This window comes from Bombina bombina, chromosome 6, assembly GCF_027579735.1.
Source record: "Bombina bombina isolate aBomBom1 chromosome 6, aBomBom1.pri, whole genome shotgun sequence".
NCBI classification, from domain to species: domain Eukaryota; kingdom Metazoa; phylum Chordata; class Amphibia; order Anura; family Bombinatoridae; genus Bombina; species Bombina bombina.
Genome location: NC_069504.1, coordinates 1,111,192,661 through 1,111,214,132, shown reverse-complemented (window position 1 = coordinate 1,111,214,132; position 21,472 = coordinate 1,111,192,661). Strand labels below are relative to the sequence as shown.

General features: G+C 42.7%; 1 protein-coding gene across 1 annotated transcript in view; it reads right to left on the bottom strand.

The window, feature by feature from the left end:
- The window catches only part of EFCAB6 (EF-hand calcium binding domain 6), a 423,875-nt gene that overhangs the window by 111,419 nt on the left and 290,984 nt on the right, over positions 1 to 21,472 (bottom strand). The window contains exons 18-20 of the mRNA XM_053719700.1: positions 19,926 to 20,161; positions 8,395 to 8,491; positions 8,142 to 8,260 (exon numbers count right to left, since the gene is read on the bottom strand). Of these exons, the coding sequence (XP_053575675.1) occupies positions 8,142 to 8,260; positions 8,395 to 8,491; positions 19,926 to 20,161 (452 nt within the window). The remainder of the gene's footprint in view (positions 1 to 8,141; positions 8,261 to 8,394; positions 8,492 to 19,925; positions 20,162 to 21,472) is intronic.

The following is a 21,472-nucleotide window of genomic DNA, read 5'->3' as shown; positions in this document are numbered from 1 at the left end:
GTGTGTATTTGCACATATGTGTATATGTGTGTGTGGATGTATGCAGCTGTGTGTGTTTATGTATATGTGGGTATATATGCACATATGTGTATATGTATGATTGTATGTGCATGTATGTAGCTGTGTGTGCACATGTATGTGGCTGTGTACATGTGTTTGCATTTTTGCATGTGTGTGCGTGCGTGTGTATGCTTCCATATGAGTATGTGTGCATGTATGCAGCTAAATGTGCATGTGGGTATATATGTATGTGGGTGTGTGGATTTATGTGGCTGTGTGAGTGTATGTGTGTGGTTTTATATTTGTGTATATGTGTGTGTTTTTATATGTGTCTGTATGTGTGTATGTATGTTGGGGGAAGATTTGCCCAGTAACAGTTTTAGGGGCTAATAGGCACACCTATCCATTACTGTGGCACCCCAAACACAGAGCCAGCTGAGCTGAATTTGCAAGGAGCGCTTTATTTATATGCCCCGCACTATACACAGAGCAAGGAAAGAGGGGAAGAGGGAGAGAGGAGATTTAAAAAAAAAATAATCACAAAGGAAGAGCATGTAGTAAAGTGTGTGCTCACCATCTGTACATAAGGCTTGTGATAGGTCTACAGCAACATGAACCTCACCTGTAGTAAAGTTGGGCCATTCTGTGTAATGTTATCACATCGGCTGCATGTGCAACAATACTGATGGTCACTCCACATGTTTAAATCATTAGACTGAAAGGAAATGGGGCAAGAGAAATTGCAAATGGCAGCAAGAAACATGTGTACTAGTGCAAAAGAGAAAGAAAAACAGAATTTATGCTTATCTGATAAATTACTTTCTCCAACGGTGTGTCCGGTCCACGGCGTCATCCTTACTTGTGGGATATTCTCTTCCCCAACAGGAAATGGCAAAGAGTCCCAGCAAAGCTGGTCACATGATCCCTCCTAGGCTCCGCCCACCCCAGTCATTCGACCGACGGACAGGAGGAAATATATATAGGAGAAACCATATGATACCGTGGTGACTGTAGTTAGAGAAAATAATTCATCAGACCTGATTAAAAAACCAGGGCGGGCCGTGGACCGGACACACCGTTGGAGAAAGTAATTTATCAGGTAAGCATAAATTCTGTTTTCTCCAACATTGGTGTGTCCGGTCCACGGCGTCATCCTTACTTGTGGGAACCAATACCAAAGCTTTAGGACACGGATGAAGGGAGGGAGCAAATCAGGTCACCTAAATGGAAGGCACCACGGCTTGCAAAACCTTTCTCCCAAAAATAGCCTCCGAAGAAGCAAAAGTATCAAATTTGTAAAATTTGGCAAAAGTGTGCAGTGAAGACCAAGTCGCTGCCTTACATATCTGGTCAACAGAAGCCTCGTTCTTGAAGGCCCATGTGGAAGCCACAGCCCTAGTGGAGTGAGCTGTGATTCTTTCAGGAGGCTGCCGTCCGGCAGTCTCATAAGCCAATCGGATAATGCTTTTAAGCCAAAAGGAAAGAGAGGTAGAAGTCGCTTTTTGACCTCTCCTTTTACCAGAATAAACAACAAACAAGGAAGATGTTTGTCTGAAATCTTTAGTAGCCTCTAAATAGAATTTTAGAGCACAGACTACGTCCAAATTGTGTAACAAACGTTCCTTCTTTGAAACTGGATTCGGACACAAAGAAGGTACAACTATCTCCTGGTTAATATTTTTGTTGGAAACAACTTTCGGAAGAAAACCAGGCTTAGTACGCAAAACCACCTTATCTGCATGGAACACCAGATAGGGCGGAGAACACTGCAGAGCAGATAACTCTGAAACTCTTCTAGCAGAAGAAATAAAACTTTCCAAGATAATAACTTAATATCTACGGAATGTAAGGGTTCAAACGGAACCCCTTGAAGAACTGAAAGAACTAGATTTAGACTCCAGGGAGGAGTCAAAGGTCTGTAAACAGGCTTGATCCTAACCAGAGCCTGAACAAATGCTTGAACATCTGGCACAGCTGCCAGTCTTTTGTGAAGTAAAACAGATAAAGCAGAGATCTGTCCCTTCAGAGAACTTGCAGATAATCCTTTCTCCAAACCTTCTTGTAGAAAGGATAGAATCTTAGGAATTTTTATCTTGTTCCATGGGAATCCTTTAGATTCACACCAACAGATATATTATTTCCATATTTTATGGTAAATTTTTCTAGTTACAGGCTTTCTAGCCTGAATCAGAGTATCTATTACAGAATCTGAAAACCCACGCTTTGATAAAATCAAGCGTTCAATCTCCAAGCCGTCAGTTGGAGGGAAACCAGATTCGGATGTTCGAATGGACCCTGAACAAGAAGGTCCTGTCTCAAAGGTAGCTTCCATGGTGGAGCCGATGACATATTCACCAGGTCTGCATACCAAGTCCTGCGTGGCCACGCAGGAGCTATCAAGATCACCGAGGCCCTCTCCTGATTGATCCTGGCTACCAGCCTGGGGATGAGAGGAAACGGTGGGAATACATAAGCTAGGTTGAAGGTCCAAGGCGCTACTAGTGCATCTACTAGGGTCGCCTTGGGATCCCTGGATCTGGACCCATAGCAAGGAACCTTGAAGTTCTGACGAGACGCCATCAGATCCATGTCTGGAATGCCCCATAATTGAGTTATTTGGGCAAAGATTTCCGGATGGAGTTCCCACTCCCCCGGATGGAATGTCTGACGACTTAGAAAATCCGCTTCCCAATTTTCCACTCCTGGGATGTGGATCGCAGACAAGTGGCAGGAGTGATCCTCCGCCCATTGAATTATCTTGGTCACTTCTTTCATCGCCAGGGAACTCCTTGTTCCCCCCTGATGATTGATATATGCAACGGTCGTCATGTTGTCTGACTGAAACCTTATGAATTTGGCCTTTGCTAGTTGAGGCCAAGCTCTGAGAGCATTGAATATCGCTCTCAGTTCCAGAATGTTTATCGGGAGAAGAGACTCTTCCCGAGACCATAGACCCTGAGCTTTCAGGGATTCCCAGACCGCGCCCCAGCCCACTAGGCTGGCGTCGGTCGTGACAATGACCCACTCTGGTCTGCGGAAGCTCATTCCCTGTGACAGATTGTCCAGGGTCAGCCACCAACGGAGTGAATCTCTGGTCTTTTGATCTACTTGAATCGTCGGAGACAAGTCTGTATAATCCCCATTCCACTGTCTGAGCATGCACAGTTGTAATGGTCTTAGATGAATTTGTGCAAAAGGAACTATGTCCATTGTTGCAACCATCAATCCTATTACTTCCATGCACTGCGCTATGGAAGGACGAGGAACAGAATGAAGTACTTGACAAGAGCTTAGAAGTTTTGATTTTCTGACCTCTGTCAGAAAAATCCTCATTTCTAAGGAATCTATTATTGTTCCCAAGAAGGGAACTCTTGTTGACGGGGACAGAGAACTTTTTTCTTTGTTCACCTTCCATCCGTGAGATCTGAGAAAGGCTAGGACGATGTCTGTATGAGCCTTTGCTTTTGACAGGGACGACGCTTGAATCAGGATGTCGTCCAAGTAAGGTAATACTGCAATGCCCCTTGGTCTTAGAACCGCTAGAAGGGACCCTAGTACCTTTGTGAAAATCCTTGGAGCAGTGGCTAATCCGAATGGAAGTGCCACAAACTGGTAATGCTTGTCCAGAAAAGCGAACCTTAGGAACTGATGATGTTCCTTGTGGATAGGAATATGTAGGTACGCATCCTTTAAATCCACGGTAGTCATAAATTGATTTTCCTGGATAGTAGGTAGGATCGTTCGAATAGTTTCCATTTTGAACGATGGTACCCTGAGAAATTTGTTTAGGATCTTTAGATCCAAAATTGGTCTGAATGTTCCCTCTTTTTTGGGAACTATGAACAGATTGGAATAAAATCCCATTCCTTGTTCTCTTATTGGAACTGGATGTATCACTCCCATCTTTAACAGGTCTTCTACACAATGTAAGAATGCCTGTCTCTTTATTTGGTTTGAAGATAATTGAGACCTGTGGAACCTTCCCCTTGGGGGTAGTTCCTTGAATTCCAGGAGATAACCTTGAGAAACTATTTCTAGCGCCCAAGGATCCTGAACATCTCTTGCCCAAGCCTGAGCAAAGAGAGAAAGTCTGCCCCCCACTAGATCCGGTCCCGGATCGGGGGCTATCCCTTCATGCTGTTTTGGTAGCAGTGGTAGGCTTCTTGGCCTGCTTACCCTTGTTCCAGCCTTGCATTGGTTTCCAGGCTGGTTTGGGTTGTGAAGTATTACCCTCTTGCTTAGAGGATACAGAATTAGAGACTGGTCCGTTTCCCCCAGTGATGTCTGAAATAATCTCTTTCAAATCAGGTCCAAATAATGTTTTACCTTTGAAAGGAATGTTAAGCAATTTTGTCTTGGAAGACACATCCGCTGACCAAGACTTTAGCCAAAGCGCTCTGCGCGCCACGACAGCAAACCCTGAATTTTTTGCCGCTAATCTAGCTAATTGCAAAGCGGCATCTAAAACAAAAGAGTTAGCCAATTTAAGTGCTTGAACTCTGTCCATAACCTCCTCATACGAAGATTCTTTACTGAGCGATTTTTCTAGTTCCTCGAACCAGAAACACGCTGCCGTAGTGACAGGAACAATGCATGAAATTGGTTGTAGAAGGTAACCTTGCTGTACAAAAATCTTTTTAAGCAAACCCTCTAATTTCTTATCCATAGGATCTTTGAAAGCACAACTATCTTCGATAGGAATAGTAGTGCGTTTGTTTAGAGTAGAAACCGCCCCCTCGACCTTGGGGACTGTCTGCCATAAGTCCTTTCTGGGGTCGACTATAGGAAATAATTTCTTAAATATAGGGGGGGGAACAAAAGGTATGCCGGGCCTTTCCCACTCTTTATTTACTATGTCCGCCACCCGCTTGGGTATAGGAAAAGCGTCGGGGGGCACCGGAACCTCTAGGAACTTGTCCATCTTACATAATTTCTCTGGAATGACCAAATTGTCACAATCATCCAGAGTAGATAACACCTCCTTAAGCAGTGCGCGGAGATGTTCTAATTTAAATTTAAATGTCACAACATCAGGTTCAGCTTGATGAGAAATTTTTCCTGAATCTGAAATTTCTCCATCAGACAAAACCTCCCTCATGGCCCCTTGAGATTGGTGTGAGGGTATGTCAGAACAGTTATCATCAGCGTCCTCTTGCTCTTCCGTGTTTAAAACAGAGCAATCACGCTTTCTCTGATAAGTAGGCATTTTGGATAAAAGATTTGCTATGGAGTTATCCATTACAGCCGTTAATTGTTGCATGGTAATAAGTATTGGCGCACTAGATGTACTAGGGGCCTCCTGTGTGGGCATAACTGGTGTAGACACAGTAGGGGATGATGTAGTATCATGTTTACTCCCCTCATTTGAGGAATCATCTTGGCCAATATCATTATCTGTGGCATTACTGTCCTTACTTTGTTTGGACACTATGGCACAATTATCACATAAATTTAAATGGGGAGACACATTGGCTTTCATACATATAGAACATAGCTTATCTGATGGTACAGACATGTTAAACAGGCGTAAACTTGTCAACAAAGCACAAAAAACGTTTTAAAATAAAACCGTTACTGTCACTTTAAATTTCAAACTGAAAACACTTTATTACTGAATATGTGAAAAAGTATGAAGGAATTGTTGAAAATTCACCAAAATTTCACTACAGTGTCTTAAAGCATTAAAAGTATTGCACACCAAATTTCAGAGCTTTAACCCTTAAATTAACGGAACCGGAGCCGTTTTTACATTTAACCCCTATACAGTCCCAGAATGAGGCTCTGTCTATAACTAGAAAGGCCCCCATCTGAAAAAGGTGTCCAACACAGTGCCTGCCGTTTTTCTAAACGTTCCCCAAGATTATAATACCAATAATTAGTTAGAATCTGCATAATATGCCTAGTAAAGCAATCGTTTTAGCCCAGAAAAATGTCTACCAGTTTTTAAGCCCTTTTTGAAGCCCTTTATTCTTTTATGTTTAACTAAGAAAATGGCTTACCGGTCCCCATGAGGGGAAATGGCAGCCTTCCAGCATTACATGGTCTTGTTAGAAATATGGCTAGTCATACCTTAAGCAGAAAAGTCTGCTAACTGTTTCCCCCAACTGAAGTTACTTCATCTCAACAGTCCTGTGTGGAAACAGCAATCGATTTTAGTTACTGTCTGCTAAAATCATCTTCCTCTCACAAACAGAAATCTTCATCCTTTTCTGTTTCAGAGTAAATAGTACATACCAGCACTATTTTAAAATAACAAACACTTGATAGAAGAATAAAACTACATTTAAACACCAAAAAACTCTTAACCATCTCCGTGGAGATGTTGCCTGTGCAACGGCAAAGAGAATGACTGGGGTGGGCGGAGCCTAGGAGGGATCATGTGACCAGCTTTGCTGGGACTCTTTGCCATTTCCTGTTCGGGAAGAGAATATCCCACAAGTAAGGATGACGCCGTGGACCGGACACACCAATGTTGGAGAAATGGGGCACAAGCAATGTGGTATGAGAGATAAGGAATGGGTTACAAGAGATAGGGAATGGGTTACATGAGATATAGGGGCCGGTTTAACAATGTGTGGACAGACATCGATAAATGCAGACAGCATAAGCTGTCAGCATTTATCATTGCACAATGCTTGTGCAACTTCGCCCCCTGCACATTCACAGCCAATCGCCAACAGCAGGGGATATCAATCAATCCGATCGGGTTAAGGAGCAGCAGTCTTAAGACCGCTGCTTCTTAACTCCTGTTTCCGGAGAGACTGAAGGCTAACGCAAAAACAATTGCATTTGGGGTTGATAAATCAGCCCCATAGAATGTGGTATGAGAGATAGGGAATTGGGTACAAGAGATAGGGAATGGGTTACAAGACATAAGGAATGGGCTACAAGAGATAGGGAATGTGGTATGAGAGATAGAGAACTGGGTAAAAGAGATATGGAATGGTGTTCAAGATATATGGAATGGGTTACAAGAGATAGGTAATGGGTTACAAGACATTGGGAATATGGTATGAGAGATAGGGAACTGGGTACAAGAGATATGGAATGGGGTACAAGAGATAGGGAATGGGTTACGAGAGATAGGGAATATGGTATGAGAGATAGGAAACTGGGTACAAGAGATAGGGAATGGGTTACAAGAGAAAGGTAATGGGTTACAAGTGATAGGGAATAGGTTACAAGAGATAGGGAATGGGTTACGAGAGATAGGAAATTGGTTACGAGGATAGGGAATGTGGTATGAAAGATAGGGAATGGGTTAAAAAAGAGATAGTGAATGGGTTATGATAGATAGGGAATTGGGTACAGGAAATAAGGGGTTCCATTTATCATAGGTTAGGCAGATATAATGGACGGACCTCACATTGCACAAACAGTGATAGCAGGGGCTATCAATCATCACAATCGGAGCGGTGGTAGACAGGTTAAGACTGCTGCTACTTAACTATTGTTTCAGACAAGTCTGACATGCAGTGGTCCCGAAGCTGCTTTTGCAGCTTGATAAATGGGGCCCAAGGAATGGGTTACAATAGATAGGGAATGGGTTACAAGAGATAGGGAATGGGGAATGAGAAATGGGGAATGAGAAATAGGGAATGGGTTATAAGAGATAGAGAATGGGTTACAAGAGATGGGGAATAGGGTTTGAGACATAGGGAATGGCTTACAAGAGATAGGTAATGGGGTATGAGAGATAGGGAATGGGTTACAGAGATAAGGAATGGGTTATGAAAGGTAGGGAATGGGTTACAAGAGATAGGGAATGGGGTATGAGAATTAGGGAATGGGGCACAAAAGATGGGTGAAAGGGGTATGAAAAATAGGGAATGGGGCCAAACAATAGGGAATAGGGAATGAGACACAGAACAGGGTACATTAAAAAGGGAATGGGACACAGGATAAAGGGAATAGAGTATGGCACAGGGAATAGGGTGAGAGTGCAAGGAAATGGAGCAAGAAAAACAAGAAATGAAGGAAGAGAGATGGCAAATGGGGCAAAAGAGCCATAAAGAAATAAGAGGGGATGTAAAAAGGTGAGCAATAAAAAAGAAAAAGGTTAAATATATTTGTTTAAATCTAAAAGGAAAATGATTGCACACACTTTGTTGTGGGACGGTTTATAATGTTTTTTTACCCACCGACTCCAAAGCTTTTCAAATTCCTTTGGTGTAATTGGAAGTGAAAATCTGAAGAGAACTTTCCTTAGATCCTTCTTCTGTATAATTCCGTTTCCATCACTATCAATTTCACAAAATGTCTGCAAAGGAACAAAGGAACTAAAGCACAGGATAGATTTGGTTCTTGCACTTACAACTGTAACATCACAATGCTGTATAATTACTACTCATCACAAGGCATCGGTCAGTACTGCAGGATGCCAGTATACTTTACCTTGGCCAGGTCATGCCATCTGCACTGTACTTTTGTCACAAGATAGTAATGCGCTTGCTCACAGGCTAGGTCCGCGCACTCGGCATTCAGGGTTGGCCTTTAAGAAGATAAACACATATAATTAATAATTACAAGAAAATACTATTTGTGTATAGGAAACAATAATGCAAACATCATATTATTATCATGCTGAAATAGTTAAAAGGGCAGTAAAGAAAATAATGTTACACAATTCTGCCCTAGGTAACATAAGGCCAGTTAAACCTGTAAAAAAAGAAAGTAAATTAAACATTTAAAGGGATATGAAACCCAAACCATTTTTAAAAAGTTTCCAATTGACTTCTATTATCAAATTTGCTTCGTTCCCATGATATTCTGTGTTGAAGAGATACCTAGGTAGGCGTCTGGAGCACTAAATGGCAGGAAATAGTACTGCCCTCTAGTGCTCTTACAAAACTGCTGCCGTATAGTGCTCCAAAAATGGGCCGGCTCCTAAGCTTACGTCCTTGATAAGAAGAAAATGAAGAAAAATGTAATGTAAAATGTAAGAAAAATGCTCTGTCTGAATCATGAAAGAAAAAGTTTGGGTTTCATATCCCTTTAAGTCCACAAAAGGTACTTAATTACTTAAAGAGACAGTCTACAATTGAATTGTTATTGTTTTAAAAGATAAATAATCTCTTTATTACCCATTCCCCAGTTTTGCATAACCAACAGTTATATTAATGTACTTTTTACCTCTGTGATTACCTAATATCTAAGAACCTTCTGACAGCCCCCTGATCACATGACTGTGACTATTTATTATCTATTGACTTGCATTTAGTACTGTGTTGTGCTGAACTCCCCAGATGTGAACACATTCGGCTAGATTACGAGTTTTGCGTAAGAGGCTATTTGGTGCTAACGAGCAGTTTATGCTCACCACTCACTTACCTACAGCGCTGGTATTACAGGTTTTTACAAACCCTGCATTAAAAGACAAGAAGTGAGCGTTGGGCAAAATGTTGCTCCACATCTCACTCCAATACCAGCGCTGCTTACGTTAGCGGTGAGCTGGTGTAACATGCTCGTGCACGATTTCCCCATAGGAATCAACGGAGAGAGCCGGCTGAAAAAGAGTCTAACACCTGCAAAAAAGCAGTGTATAACTCACTAACGCAGCCCCATTGATTCCTATGGGGAAATAAAATTTATGTCTACACCTAACACCCTAACATGAACCCCGAGTCTAAACACCCCTAATCTTACACTTATTAACCCCTAATCTGCTGCACCCGACATCGGCGACACCTACATTATATTATTAACCCTTAATCTGCCGCTCCGGACACCGCCGCCACCTACATTATGCTTATGAACCCCTAATCTGCTGCCCCCAACATCGTCGACACCTACATTATATTTATTAACCCCTAATCTGCCGCCTCCAATGTCGCCGCAAGTTACCTACACTTATTAACCCCTAATCTGCCGCCCCCAACGTTGCCGCCCCTATAATAAACATATTAACCCCTAAACCGCTGCACTCCCGCCTCGCAAACATTAGTTAAATATTATTAACCCCTAATCTGCCGCTCCCAACGTTGCCGCAACTATAATAAACATATTAACTCCTAAACCTAAGTCTAACCCTAACCCCCCCTAACTTAAATATAATTTAAATAAATCTAAATAAAATTACTATAATCAACTAAATTATTCCTATTTAAAACAAAATACCTGTAAAATAAACCCTAAGCTAGCTACAATATAACTAATAGTTACATTGTATCTAGCTTAGGGTTTATTTTTATTTTACAGGCAAGTTTGTATTTATTTTAAATAGGTAGAATAGTTATTAAATAGTTATTAACTATTTAATAAACGGGCAGAAGTCTTCATCCAGACGGCATCTTCTATCTTCATCCATCCGGCGCAGAGCGGGGCCATCTTCAAGACATCCGACGCGGAGCATCCTCTTCTTTCCACGGCGACTGAAGAATAAAGGTTCCTTTAAGTGACGTCATCCAAGATGGCGTCCCTTCAATTCCGATTGGCTGATAGAATTGTATCAGCCAATCGGAATTAAGGTAGGAAAAATCCTATTGGCTGATTGGATCAGCCAATAGGATTGAAGTTCAATCCTACTGGCTGATCCAATCAGCCAATAGGATTGAGCTGGCATTCTATTGGCTGTTCCAATCAGCCAATAGAATGCCAGCTCAATCCTATTGGCCGATTGCATCAGCCAATAGGATTTTTTCTACCTTAATTCCGATTGGCTGATAGAATTCTATCAGCCAATCGGAATTGAAGGGACGCCATCTTGGATGACGTCACTTAAAGGTACCTTCATTCTTCAGACACCGTGGAAAGAAGAGGATGCTCCGCGTCGGATGTCTTGAAGAAGGACCTGCTCCGCGCCGGATGGATGAAGATAGAAGATGCTGTCTGGATGAAGACTTCTGCCCGTCTGTAGGACCACTTCTGCCCGTCTGGAGGACCACTTCTGCTGGATTCGTTGAGGACTTCGGCCCAGTTAGATGATCTTCAAGGTGATCTTCAAGGGGTTAGTGTTAGGTTTTTTTAAGGGGGTATTGGGTGGGTTTTAGAGTAGGGTTGGTTGTGTGGGTGGTGGGTTTTAATGTTGGGGGGGATTTGTATTTTTTTTTACAGGTAAAAGAGCTGATTACTTTGGGGCAATGCCCCGCAAAAGGCCCTTTTAAGGGCTATTTGTAATTTAGTGTAGGGTAGGGCTTTTTTTATTTTGGGGGGCTTTTTATTTTGTTAGATTAGGTGTAATTAGTTTAAAAATCTTGTAATTTGTTTATTATTTTCTGTAATTTAGTGGGGTTTTTTTTGTAATTTAGCTAATTTTATTTAATTATATTTAATTTAGGGAATTAATTTAATTATAGTATAGTGTTAGGTGTTAGTGTAACTTAGGTTAAGTTTTATTTTACAGGTCAATTTGTCTTTATTTTAGCTAGGTAGTTTATTAAATAGTTAATAACTATTTAATAACTATTCTACCTAGTTAAAATAAATACAAACTTACCTGTAAAATAAAAATAAACCCTAAGCTAGATACAATGTAACTATTAGTTATATTGTAGCTATCTTAGGCCTAGATTTAGTTTGGCGGTAGCCGTCAAAACCAGCGTTAGAGGCTCCTAACGCTGGTTTTAGGCTACCGCCGGTATTTGGAGTCAGTCAGGAAAGGGTCTAACGCTCACTTTCCAGCCACGACTTTTCCATACCGCAGATCCCCTTACGTCAATTGCGTATCCTATCTTTTCAATGGGATCTTTCTAACTCCGGTATTTAGAGTCGTGGCTGAAGTGAGCGTTAGAAATCTAACGACAAAACTCCAGCCGCAGAAATAAATCAGTAGTTAAGAGCTTTCTGGGCTAACGCCGGTTTATAAAGCTCTTAACTACTGTGCTCTAAAGTACACTAACACCCATAAACTACCTATGTACCCCTAAACCGAGGTCCCCCCACATCGCCGCCACTCGATTAAAAATTTTTAACCCCTAATCTGCCGACCGCCACCTACGTTATACTTATGTACCCCTAATCTGCTGCCCCTAACACCGCCGACCCCTATATTATATTTATTAACCCCTAATCTGCCCCCCACAACGTTGCCGCCAGCTACCTACAATAATTAACCCCTAATCTGCCGACCGCAAAGCGCCGCCACCTACATTATAGCTATGTACCCCTAATCTGCTGCCCCTAACACCGCCGACCCCTATATTATATTTATTAACCCCTAATCTGCCCCCCTCAACGTCGCCTCCACCTGCCTACACTTATTAACCCCTAATCTGCCGAGCGGATCTCACCGCTACTATAATTAAGTTATTAACCCCTAATCCGCCTCACTCCCACCTCAATAACCCTATAATAAATAGTATTAACCCCTAATCTGCCCTCCCTAACATCGCCAACACCTAACTTCAATTATTAACCCCTAATCTGCCGACCTAATCTCGCCGCTACTGTAATAAATGTATTAACCCCTAAAGCTAAGTCTAACCCTAACACTAACACCCCCCTAAGTTAAATATAATTTAAATCTAACTAAATAAATTAACTCTTATTAAATAAATTATTCCTATTTAAAGCTAAATACTTACCTGTAAAATAAACCCTAATAAAGCTACAATATAACGAATAATTATATTGTAGCTATTTTAGGATTTATATTTATTTTACAGGTAACTTTGTATTTATTTTAACCAGGTACAATAGCTATTAAATAGTTAAGAACTATTTAATAGCTAAAATAGTTAAAATAATTACAAATTTACCTGTAAAATAAATCCTAACCTAAATTACAATTAAACCTAACACTACACTATCAATAAATAAATTAAATAAAATACCTACAATTACCTACAATTAAACCTAACACTACACTATCAATAAATGAATTAAATACAATACCTACAAATAACTACAATTAAATAAACTAACTAAAGTACAAAAAATAAAAAAGAACTAAGTTACAAAAAATAATAAAATATTTACAAACATTAGAAAAATATTACAACAATTTTAAACTAATTACACCTACTCTAAGCCCCCTAATAAAATAACAAAGACCCCCAAAATAAAAAAATGCCCTACCCTATTCTAAATTAAAAAAGTTCAAAGCTCTTTTACCTTACCAGCCCTGAACAGGGCCCTTTGCGGGGCATGCCCCAAGAAATTCAGCTCTTTTGCCTGTAAAAAAACACATACAATATCCCCCCCCCAACATTACAACCCACCACCCACATACCCCTAATCTAACCCAAACCCCCCTTAAATAAACCTAACACTAAGCCCCTGAAGATCTTCCTACCTTATCTTCACCTCACCGGGTATCACCGATCGGTCCTGCCTCCAAAATCTTCATCCAACCCAAGCGGGGGCTGGCGATCCATAATCCTGCGGCTGAAGAGGTCCAGAAGAGGCTCCAAAGTCTTCATCCTATCCAGGAAGAAGAGGCGATCCAGACCGGCAACCATCTTGATCCAAGCGGCATCTTCTATCTTCATCCGATGAGGAACGGCTCCATCGTGAAGACCTCCAGCGCGGACCAATCTTCTTCCGACGACGTCCAACTGAAGAATGACGGTTCCTTTAAGGGACGTCATCCAAGATGGCGTCCCTCAAATTCCGATTGGCTGATAGGATTCTATCAGCCAATCGGAATTAAGGTAGGAAAATTCTGAATGGCTGATGGAATCAGCCAATCAGAATCAAGTTCAATCCGATTGGCTGATCCGATCAGCCAATCAGATTGAGCTCGCATTCTATTGGCTGTTCCGATCAGCCAATAGAATGCGAGCTCAATCTGATTGGCTGATCGGATCGGCCAATCGGATTGAACTTGATTCTGATTGGCTGATTCCATCAGCCAATCAGAATTTTCTGTGAACTCTCAATACCAGCGGTATTTAAAAGGTGCGGCCAGAAAAAAGCACGCGTAGCTATCGCACCCCTTCTAACGCAAAACTCCAAATCTAGGCGTTAGGGTTTATTTTATAGGTAAGTATTTAGTTTAAAATAGGAATAATTTAGTTAATTATAGTAATTTTATTTACATTTATTTAAATTATATTTAAGTTAGGGGGGTTAGGGTTAGACTTAGATTTAGGGGTTAATAACTTTAGTATAGTGGCAGCGACGTTGGGGGCGGCAGATTAGGGGTTAATAAATGTAGGTAGGTGTTGGCGATGTTAGGGACAGCAGATTAGGGGTTAATAATATTTAACTAATGTTTGCGAGGCGGGAGTATGGCGGTTTAGGGGTTAATATATTTATTATAGTGGCGGCGATGTCCGGTTCGGCAGATTAGGGGTTAAAAAACAGAATTTATGCTTACCTGATAAATTACTTTCTCCAACGGTGTGTCCGGTCCACGGCGTCATCCTTACTTGTGGGATATTCTCTTCCCCAACAGGAAATGGCAAAGAGCCCAGCAAAGCTGGTCACATGATCCCTCCTAGGCTCCGCCTACCCCAGTCATTCGACTGACGTACAGAAGGAAATATGCATAGGAGAAACCATATGATACCGTGGTGACTGTAGTTAGAGAAAATAATTCATCAGACCTGATTAAAAAAACCAGGGCGGGCCGTGGACCGGACACACCGTTGGAGAAAGTAATTTATCAGGTAAGCATAAATTCTGTTTTCTCCAACATAGGTGTGTCCGGTCCACGGCGTCATCCTTACTTGTGGGAACCAATACCAAAGCTTTAGGACACGGATGAAGGGAGGGAGCAAATCAGGTCACCTAAATGGAAGGCACCACGGCTTGCAAAACCTTTCTCCCAAAAATAGCCTCAGAAGAAGCAAAAGTATCAAATTTGTAAAATTTGGCAAAAGTGTGCAGTGAAGACCAAGTCGCTGCCTTACATATCTGGTCAACAGAAGCCTCGTTCTTGAAGGCCCATGTGGAAGCCACAGCCCTAGTGGAGTGAGCTGTGATTCTTTCAGGAGGCTGCCGTCCGGCAGTCTCCCAAAAAGAAAGAGAGGTAGAAGTTGCTTTTTGACCTCTCCTTTTACCAGAATAAACAACAAACAAAGAAGATGTTTGTCTGAAATCTTTAGTAGCCTCTAAATAGAATTTTAGAGCACGGACTACGTTCCAAATTATGTAACAAACGTTCCTTCTTTGAAACTGGATTCGGACACAAAGAAGGTACAACTATCTCCTGGTTAATATTTTTGTTGGAAACAACTTTCGGAAGAGAAACAGGCTTAGTACGCAAAACCACCTTATCTGCATGGAACACCAGATAGGGCGGAGAACACTGCAGAGCAGATAACTCAGAAACTCTTCTAGCAGAAGAAATTGCAACCAAAAACAAAACTTTCCAAGATAATAACTTAATATCTACGGAATGTAAGGGTTCAAACGGAACCCCTTGAAGAACTGAAAGAACTAGATTAAGACTCCAGGGAGGAGTCAAAGGTCTGTAAACAGGCTTGATTCTAACCAGAGCCTGAACAAACGCTTGAACGTCTGGCACAGCTGCCAGCCTTTTGTGAAGTAAAACAGATAAAGCAGAGATCTGTCCCTTCAGAGAACTTGCAGATAATCCTTTCTCCAAACCTTCTTGTAGAAAGGATAGAATCTTAGGAATTTTTATCTTGTTCCATGGGAATCCTTTAGATTCACACCAACAGATATATTTCTTCCATATTTTATGGTAAATCTTTCTAGTTACAGGCTTTCTAGCCTGAATAAGAGTATCTATCACGGAATCTGAAAACCCACGCTTTGATAAAATCAAGCGTTCAATCTCCAAGCAGTCAGTTGGAGGGAAACCAGATTCGGATGTTCGAATGGACCTTGAACAAGAAGGTCCTGTCTCAAAGGTAGCTTCCATGGTGGAGCCGATGACATATTCACCAGGTCTGCATACCAAGTCCTGCGTGGCCACGCAGGAGCTATCAAGATCACCGAAGCCCTCTCCTGATTGATCCTGGCTACCAGCCTGGGAATGAGAGGAAACGGTGGGAATACATAAGCTAGGTTGAAGGTCCAAGGTGCTACTAGTGCATCCACTAGAGTCGCCTTGGGATCCCTGGATCTGGACCCGTAACAAGGAACCTTGAAGTTCTGACGAGAGGCCATCAGATCCATGTCTAGAATGCCCCATAATTGAGTTATTTGGGCAAAGATTTCCGGATGGAGTTCCCACTCCCCCGGATGGAATGTCTGACGACTAAGAAAATCCGCTTCCCAATTTTCCACTCCTGGGATGTGGATCGCAGACAAGTGGCAGGAGTGATCCTCCGCCCATTGAATTATCTTGGTCACTTCTTTCATCGCCAGGGAACTCCTTGTTCCCCCCTGATGATTGATATATGCATCAGACCGCGCCCCAGCCCACCAGACTGGCGTCGGTCGTGACAATGACCCACTCTGGTCTGCGGAAGCTCATTCCCTGGGACAGGTTGTCCAGGATCAGCCACCAACGGAGTGAATCTCTGGTCCTTTGATCTACTTGAATCGTCGGAGACAAGCCCAGAGGGGAATACGATACCAAATGACGCCTTCTATAAGCTTTTTCAGTGGTTCTAGCTCCTCACACATGCATCTGCATGCCTTGCTCTCCAAAAACAACTGCGTATTAGTGGCGCGAAAATGAGGCTCTGCCTATGACTAGAAAAGGCCCCCATCTGAAAAAGGTGTCCAATACAGTGCCTGCCGTTTTTTTAAAACAATCCCCAAGATTATAACAACTATAAGAGTTATAATCTGCCAAATATGTTTAGAAAAGTAATCGTTTTAGCCCAGAAAAATGTCTACCAGTTTTATAAGCCCTTATGAAGCCCTTTATTCTTTTACTTAAACTAAGAAAATGGCTTACCGGTCCCCATAGGGAAAATGACAGCCTTCCAGCATTACAAAGTCTTGTTAGAAATGTGGCCAGTCATACCTCAAGCAGAAAAGTCTGCAAACTGTTTCCCCCAACTGAAGTTACTTCATCTCAACAGTCCTGTGTGGAAACAGCAATCGATTTTAGTAACGTTTGCTAAAATCATCTTCCTCTTACAAACAGAAATCTTCATCTCTTTTCTGTTTCAGAGTAAATAGTACATACCAGCACTATTTTAAAATAACAAACACTTGATTGAAGGATAAAAACTACATTTAAACACCAAAAAACTCTTAGCCATCTCCGTGGAGATGTTGCCTGTGCAACGGCAAAGAGAATGACTGGGGTAGGCGGAGCCTAGGAGGGATCATGTGACCAGCTTTGCTGGGCTCTTTGCCATTTCCTGTTGGGGAAGAGAATATCCCACAAGTAAGGATGACGCCGTGGACCGGACACACCTATGTTGGAGAAATTTTCTTTTAGTGTTTGCGATGTGGGAAGGCCTCAGTTTAGGGGTTAAAAGGTAGTTTATGGGTGTTAGTGTACTTTTTAGCACTTTAGTTAAGAGTTTTATGCTACGGCGTTGTAGTGTAAAACTCTTAACTACTGACTTTAAAATGCGGTACCAGTCTTGACAGGAGAGGGTCTACCGCTCACTTTTTGGCAGACTCGTATTACCGGCGCTCTGCAAGTCCCATTGACAAAAGAGGATACGCAATTTACGTAAGTGGATTTGCGGTATTTCCAAGTCTGGCCAAAAAAGTGAGCGGTACACCTGTACCTGCAAGACTCGTAATACCAGCGGGCGTTAAAAAGCAGCGTTGGGACCAGCCAACGCTGCTTTTGAAGCCTAACGCAAAACTCGTAATATAGCCGAAAGTTATTTAGATGGCCCACATGAACTATCAGTCTCTTGTTGTGAAAAGCAATTAAAAAATCATGTGACAAGAGATGGCGTTCAAGGGCTTAGAAATTAGCATATGAGCCTACCTAGGTTTAGTTTCAACTAAGAATACCAAGATAACAAAGCAAATTTGATTAAAATGATAAGTCCTATCTGAATAATGAAAGTTTAATTTTGACTAGACTTTCCCTTTACCCTGCATCTCTGTTCTTTTAAGTGCTTTATATATGCACTAGTCCTAAAGCCCGTTCACACAGGCCATTTTTTGCAGTACAGTGGTCCCACCCCTTGCGTTCTCTCCCTCCCACTCTCTTTTGCTTTCTCTCTCTCTCCCCTCTCTTTTGCGCTCTCTCTCCCCCTCTCTTTTGAGCTTTCTCCCCCTTTCTTTTGCGCTCTCTCTTCCCCCCTCTCTTTTGCGCTCTCTCTTTCCCCCCCTCTCTTTTGCGCTCTCTCTCTCTATCTCCCCTCTCTCTTTCTCTCTCTCTCTCTCTCCATCTCCCCTCTCTCTCCCCCTCTCTCTCTCTCTCTCTCCCCTCTCTCTCTCTCTCTCTCTCTCCCCTCTCTCTCTCCCTTCTCTCTCGCTCCCCTCTCTCTCTCTCTCTCTCTCTCTCTCTCTCTCTCTCTCTCTCTCTCTCTCTCTCCCCTCTCTCTCGCTCCCCTCTCTCTCTCGCTCCCCTCTCTCTTTCTCTCTCCCTCTCTCTCCCCCCCCCCCTCTCTCTCTCTCTCTCTCCCCTCTCTCTCTCTCTCTCTCTCCTTTCTCTCTCTCCCCCCTCTCTCTGTCTCTCTCTCCTTTCTCTCTCTCCCCCCTCTCTCTCTCTCCTCTCTCTATCTCCCCCCTCTGTCTCTCTCCCCTCTCTCTCTCTCCCCTCTCTCTCTCGCTCCCCTGTCTCTCCCCTCTCTTTCTATCTCCTCTCTCTCTTTCTCTCTCTCCCCTCTGTCTCTCCTGTCTCTCTCTCTCCCCTCTCTCTCTCCTCTCTCTCCCCTCTCTCTCTCTCTCTTTCCTCTCTCTCTCCCTATCTCCCCCTCTGTCTCTCTCTCCTCTCTCTCTCCCCCTCTCTCTCTCCCCTCTCTCTCTCTCCCCCTCTCTCTTTCTCTCTCTCTCTCAATCTCCCCTCTCTCTCTCTTTCTCCCCTCTTGTAACTGATCCTCACGCAGGGTCTGGAGTCAGCTGTCTCGCGCTGCTGTTTAAATTTCGGATGTGGGCATACGAGGTCTATTCTCAGCTGTGCGCTGCGCTTGTAACTGATCCTCACGCAGGGTCTGGAGTCAGCTGTCTCGCGCTGCGGTTTCAATTGCGGAGGTGTGCGTGCGAGGTGTCTCAGCTGTGCGCTGCGCTTGTAACTGATCCTCATGCAGGGTCTGGAGTCAGCTGTCTCGCGCTGCTGTTTCAATTGCGGAGGTGCGCGTGCGAGGTCGGGTGCGCGTGCAAGGCCAAGTGTGTGGGTGCGCGTGCAAGGTGTATTCTCAGCTGTGCGCTGCTGCACGGAGGTCCGCGTGCGAGGAGGTCAATCTAAGGCCAAGTGTGTTTGTCTCTACTGCGCATGACGGCTTCAGACAAACACACTTGGCCTTTTATAATATAGGATTGGGCACCTCACACCACTATTGATGTTAAAGGGAAACCCAACATTTTTCTTTCATGATTCAAATAGAATAACTTTCTAATTTACTTCTATTATCAATTTTTCTTCATTCTCTTGGTATTTTTTGTTGATAAGCAGACGTAAGCGGAGGAGCAAGCACATTTCTGGAGCACTATATGGCAGCAGTTTTGCAAGAATGTTACCCATTTGCAAGAGCACTAGATGGCAGCACTATTTCCTGCCATTTAGTGATCCAGATGTCTACCTAGGTATCTCTTCAACACAGAATATTATGGGAATGAAGCAAATTTGATAATAGAAGTAAATTGGAAACTTTTTTTAAATGATTTGTTCTGTCTGAATCACAAATTAATCTGTTTAGGTGTCCTACCCCTTCAATGGCAGGAATGAAGACATGGAGATGCTCACTAAATCCTAAACATGATCTTGTCTATACAAGGTCTGTCAGCTCTAGTGTTTAGAATCATAGCCCACGCTGTACTGTACAATAGCCCGGCACATATAGAGATGATTCTACACAAGCGTGAACGAGTAACAAAAGGCAGAGCAACGTAATAGAATGTTACCCGCTCTGCAGGTAGAACTAAAGCCGGGTTGGACCGGAGAGCTGACCAATAAAAAGCCATGATGGCTTCAGGGTACAGTAACTTACTTGTAAAAGGAATTCAGCCACGGAGGGCACTCAGCTTTTTCTTGCTTCTGCAGTAAATGAAGGAAATCCATGTAGTTTAGCGTAGAATTAATACTCAGTCCTAATAGACTCAGAAGTCTCTCAAACTCGCTCTGTTTTATGATAAACATAAAGCTTTCCAGTAGACGTCTAAAATCGCTCATTGTCACCAAGCCGTCACGGTTACTGTCTATCTTGTAGAAAGCAGAGTACGTGTCCTGAAGTAAACATAAAAAAGATGTGATCATTACAGAATTGTAAACACTCTTTTCAATACTAAATGCTACAGGACAACATATGGCGAAATGACAAAGACAAGTTGTGTGTAATGAACCTAATGAAGTTAAGTTAAAATTGCTATTGAAAATGAGTAATGAGTCTTTGTGTATGTAAATGTAGGTGTGTATAGGTGTGTTCTTATGTGTGTTTGAATAGACATACAGTATCCCACAAAAGTGAGTACACCCCTCACATTTCTGTAAATATTTTATTATATCTTTTCTTGTGACAACACTGAAGAAATGACACTTTGCTACAATGTAAAGTAGTGAGTGTACAGCCTGTATAACAGTGTAAATTTGCTGTCCCCTCAAAATAACTCAACATACAGTCATTAATGTCTAAACCGTTGCCAACAAAAGTGAGTACACCTCTAAGTGGAAATGTCCAAATTGGGCCCAATTAGCCATTTTCCCTCCCCGGTGTCATGTGACTCAGTGTTACAAGGTCTCAGGTGTGAATGGGTAGCAGGTGTGTTAAATTTGGTGTTATCGCTCTCACACTCTCTCATACTGGTCACTGGAAGTTCAACATGGCACCTCATGGCAACAAACTCTCTGAGGATCTGAAAACATTGTTTCTCTACATAAAGATGGCCTAGGCTATAAGAAGATTGCCAAGACCCTGAAACTGAGCTGCAGCACGGTAGGCAAGACCATACAGCGGTTTCACAGGACAGGTTCCACTCAGAAGAGGCCTCGCCATGGTCGACCAAAGAAGTTGAGTGCACATGCTCAGCATAATATCCAGAGGTTGTCTTTGGGAAATAGACGTCTGAGTGCTGCCAGCATTGCTGCAGAGGTTAAAGGGGTGGGGGGTCAGCCTGTCAGTGCTCAGACCATATGCCGCACACTGCAAAAAATTGGTCTGCATGGCTGTTGCCCCAGAAGGAAGCCTCTTCTAAAGATGATGCACAAGAAAGCCAGCAAACAGTTTGCTGAAGACCATGTCCTGTGGTCCGATGAGACCAAGATAAACTTATTTGGTTCAGATGGTGTCAAGCGTGTGTGGCGGCAACCAGGTGAGGAGTATAAAGACAAGTGTTTCTTGCCTTCAGTCAAGCATGGTGGTAGAAGTGTCATGGTCTGGGCCTGCATGAGTGCTGCTGGCACTGGGGAGCTACAGTTCATTGAGGGAACCATGAATGCCAACATGTACTGTGACATACTGAAGCAGAGCATGATCCCCTCCCTTCGGAGACTGGGCTGCAGGGCAGTATTCCAACATGATAACGACCCCAAAAACACCTC